Source organism: Lithobates pipiens, unplaced genomic scaffold (assembly GCF_037356315.1).
Source record: "Lithobates pipiens isolate NorthernLeopardFrog02 unplaced genomic scaffold, aLitPip1_a1.2 Scaffold_1, whole genome shotgun sequence".
NCBI lineage: Eukaryota > Metazoa > Chordata > Amphibia > Anura > Ranidae > Lithobates > Lithobates pipiens.
In genome coordinates this window covers 158,739,173-158,745,269 of record NW_027507685.1, presented here as the reverse complement: position 1 = coordinate 158,745,269, position 6,097 = coordinate 158,739,173, and the positions used below count along the sequence as shown (strand labels likewise).

Below are 6,097 nucleotides of genomic sequence, written 5' to 3'. Positions count from 1 at the left end.
GATCTTCAAGATCATGAAGATGTGGGGCACAGGTATGTGTTCATTTTCACAACAGCTGCTATTAGTCTGCACAACTTTAATGCTGAGTTCTAGGTTTCCTGTCACTTTTAAATAGTTTGGACCAAGTTGGTCCAAACTAACCATTTCCGACACCAAGGGCTGTATGAACTGCATGTGGCTTCCGCTGCATACTGTACATAGTGCTGGGTTCCAGCTGTGGGAGACTTCCCAGAACAAAACGGCACCAGGGTAAGCAGCACTTGGCCAATCAGAGGAATCCTTGTGTTCATTCATAGAATGTAAAGCTGCCCATAAATGGCTGAGTCAATGATAGTGAGATCCTCAGCTTATGAAAAGAAGCTTTGTATCCATTCACAAAATACAAAAGCTGCCTCTGGCTGAGCACCACTCAACCCAACTCTGTTTTGTGCCAGGTGTGAGACGGGAAGTCTGTCTCACAGCCGGAACCTAGCACTGTATGTAGCTGAAGCTACATGCAGTGCTTAAAGCAAATGCAGCGTTTGGTTAAGAAAATGGTTCATTTGGTCTAAACAAACTAGTTATAGGGACAGGAAACCTGGCGATCAGCTATACAACAAACTTGTGTGCACTGCGAGAACTACTACATTGTTACACAGAGCCTGCACATGAAATACACTGTCCCCCATCTATGTCTATAAAACCTATACATAAAAAAAAAAAATACCAGATAATGCTGAACTTGTGATAATTTGCATACTTATCCTGGGTTCACATGGCTGCATTTGCACTGGCATAGCAGCTCATTCATTTGAATGGGCTGCTGTACCTGTGGGAAAAAGTCCCTGACGCTTTTATAAAACCGCAGCAGAACAGAAACCACATGGTGCTTTGGCACAATTTGTTTCTGCGGATGGGAAAACATGCCACATTTTCCAATTTGGGGGGGGGGGGGGTTGGGTGCTATTGAGAAGAATTATTAGCACCACTGTGCATCTGCTAAAAAGCACATTTTTGCTTTGGTTGTGGAAACGTGCTTGTTACTTGCCTACCTTTTAATAGTATGAACATAGAAATATTACTGGTAAGTAATGGCAGATCCAGTGTTTCCCAATTACAGGGTAACTTTAAGCTATTCTTAAACAAATCTGGATTCATTTTAAAAGCAGCTGTGTTTTATTGAGCGAAAAGACACCAGTATGCCAGAACCAAGTCTGATAACACGACCCAGCCTATGAACACAGAACTCTGTTGCTCATAGCACCAAGCAGATTTTGCCTGTGATTTATCTAGTGCTTGAAACAAACAATCTGGTTTCTAGTGGCCATCAGATGTTTCATCACTTCTGAGCCACAGTTTTTATGATGACTGTAAATCGCTTAACAAGTATACTTGATTTAACACTGTTGTATATAACATTTTCAACTAGTGAACACTTACTAACAAGTTTGAGTGAGCACTGTCCTTAGTCATATTCCAGCGTGTTGGCAAAACTCCAATGTTCCAAAAACACCATCAACCTTTCTCTAAAATATATATATATTATATACATTTTTATGGTAGAATATTTACAGTAATAAAAGGGGAGGCCCCCAAACATAAGTAGCTGGAACAGCATATTTTGTTAATCATCCTTCAATAATTAGGCTTGTCAGATTAGAGAACTCCAGTGCACACTACAACAGGAATCTTTCACAAAGCAAGATGCACTGAGGTGAAATACAAATCCTGCCACACATACCGTCCATTCACAATCAGGAGCAGATATATATATTCCCCCCCCCCCCCCCCAACGGGTGCTGTGATCTGCAGTCTTCAGCACACTGGAGCCTAAGGCAGCAGGCTGAGCAGTCCTTAGCGTTGAGTGGTTATTGTATGCAATCCATGACATGGATCTGCAGTGTGTCCATATCTGGAGCTTTGTACTGACACTTGGGGCAGCGAAATTCCTGAGGTTCTACTACAGGGTGGAAAGAAGGTGCTGGTACATTTGAGTACTGCGGAGGGTAGAGGGCTGTAAACAAATTGAAAAACGTATTAATGTTCAAAGCGGGCAAAAAAATGACAGCAAAATACAGGAGGATAAATTGGTGCTACTCACATGGTTGGTTTGGTCGTGCGTTATCGACATGCCTGTTCCTCATGTCTTCCATCCTCGACCTACAACAGACACATTCTCTATAATACAATCCAGTTGTATGTGGGGACAAAGACAGATCTGCCTACCCTCAGACTTGTTCATTTACCTTTCTTTCTTTAATTCCTCCAGTTGTTCTTGTAGTTGCTCCTTTTCTGCATGAAGCCGCTCCCTAGCCTGCCTTTCTGCCTGGAAGTCTGAGCAAAAAATATCAGCCTGGAGGGGTAAAGAAAGAGAAATACTATACAAAAACTTTACAATAGTAAGTTGTTCACAGGATATGGCCACTAATTTGTTTTCCAGCTCTATATACAGACAACATGCTTATGGTAAGGGTTTGTCACACCAGCAGGCGTGCTAACTGCATGGCCCCTGGTATTAGCTGGGAAGGGTTTATGTACTCAAGCTGGAGAGTGCAAAATCAAGCTCAATTCTGCAAAGTAACCAATCGGCTTCTAACCTCAGCTTGTTCAATTAAGCTTTGGCAATAAAACATGGACGCCAATTGGTTTCTATGCAGAAGTGAGCCTGATTTTGCACTCTCCAGCTATAGTAAATGAACCCAAAGCAAGCAGATCCTGACATATCACAAGTGATATTTTATTCAAGCAGGGTATACGCTGCCTAAAAATCTGCCAATTCAACAGGAATTGGCAGACTTTTAGTCCATGTGTACTGAAAAACTAGCATTTGATCAGCGCTTGCAGCCACTCACATTTCATGTTAGTAATGTGGAAGCTGCCACAACAAACCTAAGGCTTCATGCACACGAGACGCAGATGCAAACGCTGCTGGACACATGTTAAAACCGGCGTTTAGAAACGCGCGTTTTGCCGCGATTTTTACCGCGATTTAGCGGCGTTTTACCGCGTTTGCGTCTAGAAGCGTTTAGTTAAGCTAACATCATAGACCCTCCCCAGCTCAAAAATTAACTATTTCAGCAATTTTGTGAGACCAGAGTGAGTAGCAGCAGCTGTGAGAGCTGCAGTGTACTTGTATTTAGCGTGTCACTTGCCACGGCACCTGCCACAAGTTGTGGATTGGCCACTTGCCACATCACCCGCCACGTCACTTGCCACAAGATGTGGATTGTCCACTTTCCATGCCACCTGCCACAAGTTGTGGATTGTCCACTTGCCACGTCACCAGCCACATCACCTGCCACAAGTTGTGGATTGTCCACTTGCCACATCACTTTCCACGTCACCTGCCACAAGTTGTAGATTGTCCACTCGCCACGTCACTTGCCACATCCCCTGCCACAAGTGGATTGTCCACTTGCCACGTCACTTGCCACGTCCCCTGCCACAAGTGGATTGTCCACTTGCCACGTCACTTGCCACGTCACCTGCCACAAGTTATGGATAGTCCACTTGCCACGTCACATGCCAGTCACCTGCCACAAGTTGTTGATTTTCCACTTGCCACGTCACCTGCCAGGTCACTTGCCACGTCACCTGCCACAAGTTGTGGATTGTCCACTTTCCACGTCACTTGCCACTTCACCTGCCACGTCACTTGCCACAAGTTGTAGATTGTCCACTTGCCATGTCACTTGCCACAAGTTGTGGATTGTCCACTTGCCACGTCACTTGCCACCTGCCATGTCACTTGCCACGTCACTTGCCACCTGCCACAAGTTGTGGATTGTCCACTTGCAATTGCAATTGTTTAAAATATTTTTCTAATGGTTTTTCATCATTTGCAATCATTTTTGAGATTTTTAATGTAAAAAAAAGGTCACCTTTAAAAACGCATATAAATGCAAACGCGGCAGTGGCGTTTTGCGTCTGAAACGTGGAAATTTTTGCTTCTGAACGCATTTTTTTGCTTCTGGAAAAACGAGATTAAACGCAACTGCATAAAAACGGAAAAAAACGAGACTGTGTGCATGGACACATACGATAACATTGAAGGAGTTCAGGGGCAGTTGAAAAAAACTGTCCAACTGCATCTGAACGCGCGTTTAACTGCGTCTCGTGTGCATGAGGCCTAAAGCTGGCCATATACAATTTGTTTCTTCAGCCAGCTGGCTAAACAGATTCCTCCATCCACACAAACAAGGTGGATGGAAGAATCCCCCCACCAGGGCATTGTCCTGCGGACACTGCTGATCACAGATTGAGGTAAAGAGCCAATCAGAGGCATTTTACCACATGATTTGCTGTGTCCGATCACGGATGTAAACTGAATCCAGTTATTGGCACTCCTTTCCTCAGGCTGACAGTGTGAGAAGAGACGATAACCAGCTTGTGACAAAAGGGACATGTGCAGTCCCATCGGTGAAGAAGAAAAATTACCCGTTTGTTATAAAATTTTGCCAACTGTGAAAAAGTTTTTCTAATTTCCAAATTTTCGGTCTCATACAGAAAAAAAGGGTGCAATTTACAAAGGCTAAGTGTCAGCTACGCATTCATCACCTTCCATATGCCATGCTTTTCCAAGTGAGGCTGCAGATGGTCCGGGATGAAAAGACACAGTTCTTTGAAGACCCTGCCTCTGTCCTGCCATGGCTGGAACACAAAGAGGCGGCAGGCCCGGCTAATCGCTGAATTTCTTCTCCTAGCTCCAGCCTCATGAAAATGCACTGACTGCTACAGACCTAGATCAACTATCCTCGCCTGAGCCGTGAGTTTGCAGTTTCCTGCTTCTCCCCTCTCCAATCTACCCCTTTCTCTCTACCCTTAATGACCCCCTGGGAACAGCTGGGGCCTTTCATCTCACCTCTGAATTAATGGACTAGGCGCACCAATTTCTTTTCTCCTTCTACTCCTTGATTTTATTGGACCCCCCCCCCTGCTCCTTTTGGTGCTTTACATGTGCCCTCAGACTAATTGCACACCCTCCACTTCACTCAGTTGTGTGCTCTGCAGTCTTCGCATTTGTCTCCCAATACAATCCGCCATGGTCACACTCGGAACTGCATACTCCCTCGCTGTTCTCGTGACCTGGCGGATACCAACGTTATCCCAAGTTTTGTTTCCCTGTCCATCGTGTTTTTCACATTTGACTATGTTTCATCTCTACAGTGCTTATCACATATTCATTGCTCTATGTTGCGGGGGGGGGCATATCTCTGTGCGACTGTCCAGGCTGCTTTCCTGTTACCAGCTGAGCATTTGCTCAGATGCTCCCCCTTAAGCCCCATACACACACTATCAGGTCAAACCTTAGAAGTTTCAATTAGTATAAAATCTGGTAGGCCCTTCTACTACATGGTTTTGGTAAACCTGAAGGAAAAACACAGCAGAAAAACTGATAGTGTGTATGGGGCTTTACAGGTAATGCCTTACTCTTTATACATGTTACATGGACGTATGATACATATAACATGCCTGACTCCTCTGCAGGGTGCCTCCTCTGACAGATCCGACAGCATGTCCAAACCCCCTATGACACCTCAAGGCCATGCTTAAATAACTCACTTGGAACGTGTGCAGGCTCTGTGCTAAACCCAAGAAAATAGCAGTCCTCTGCCACCTTAAGTCCCTGCGGGTGGATGCGTCAGTCCTAGTTAAAACCCATAATACTGGCCAAACTCAAATGGCCCTCAAAAACCCATGGGTTGGCTGGCTATATCATGCCCCGCACACTTCTAACTCTCGCGGTATAGCCATCCTCATAGCCAAGACAGTGCAATGCCAACTTCACACTTTGCGGTCGAAACCTCAGGGCTGCTTCCTCTTCCTTCATGCGAACGTGGGTGGCCTGGAGGTGCTCCTTAAGGCATTCTACATTCCGCCACCATTCCCATTCCGTGTTCTACAGGAGGGGCTTGCATTCATGGCTAAACACCCTACAGTACCTGCTATTTGGCTGGGCGATTTTAACATGATGATCAACCCAAGCTTAGATAGACTCAGCACCACTGCCCAGATATCTCCCCCACATACCACCAGATTCGGCAAGTTAATTTCAGAGTTCGCCATGACAGACTGGAGCCATAAATATCCAACCAAGATAGCCTACTCATGCTTCACT

General features: G+C 45.1%; 1 protein-coding gene across 5 annotated transcripts in view; it reads right to left on the bottom strand.

Moving 5' to 3' along the window:
- Positions 1–1,136: 1,136 nt before the first annotated feature.
- Positions 1,137–6,097, bottom strand: part of IKBKG (inhibitor of nuclear factor kappa B kinase regulatory subunit gamma) — a 107,408-nt gene continuing 102,447 nt past the window's right edge. For all 5 annotated transcript variants that reach the window (XM_077478805.1, XM_077478807.1, XM_077478808.1 and 2 more), the window contains 3 exons: positions 2,226–2,332; positions 2,081–2,139; positions 1,137–1,993 (listed from right to left, as the gene is read on the bottom strand). In XM_077478805.1, the coding sequence (XP_077334931.1) occupies positions 1,848–1,993; positions 2,081–2,139; positions 2,226–2,332 (312 nt within the window). In that variant the 3' untranslated portion in view covers positions 1,137–1,847. The remainder of the gene's footprint in view (positions 1,994–2,080; positions 2,140–2,225; positions 2,333–6,097) is intronic.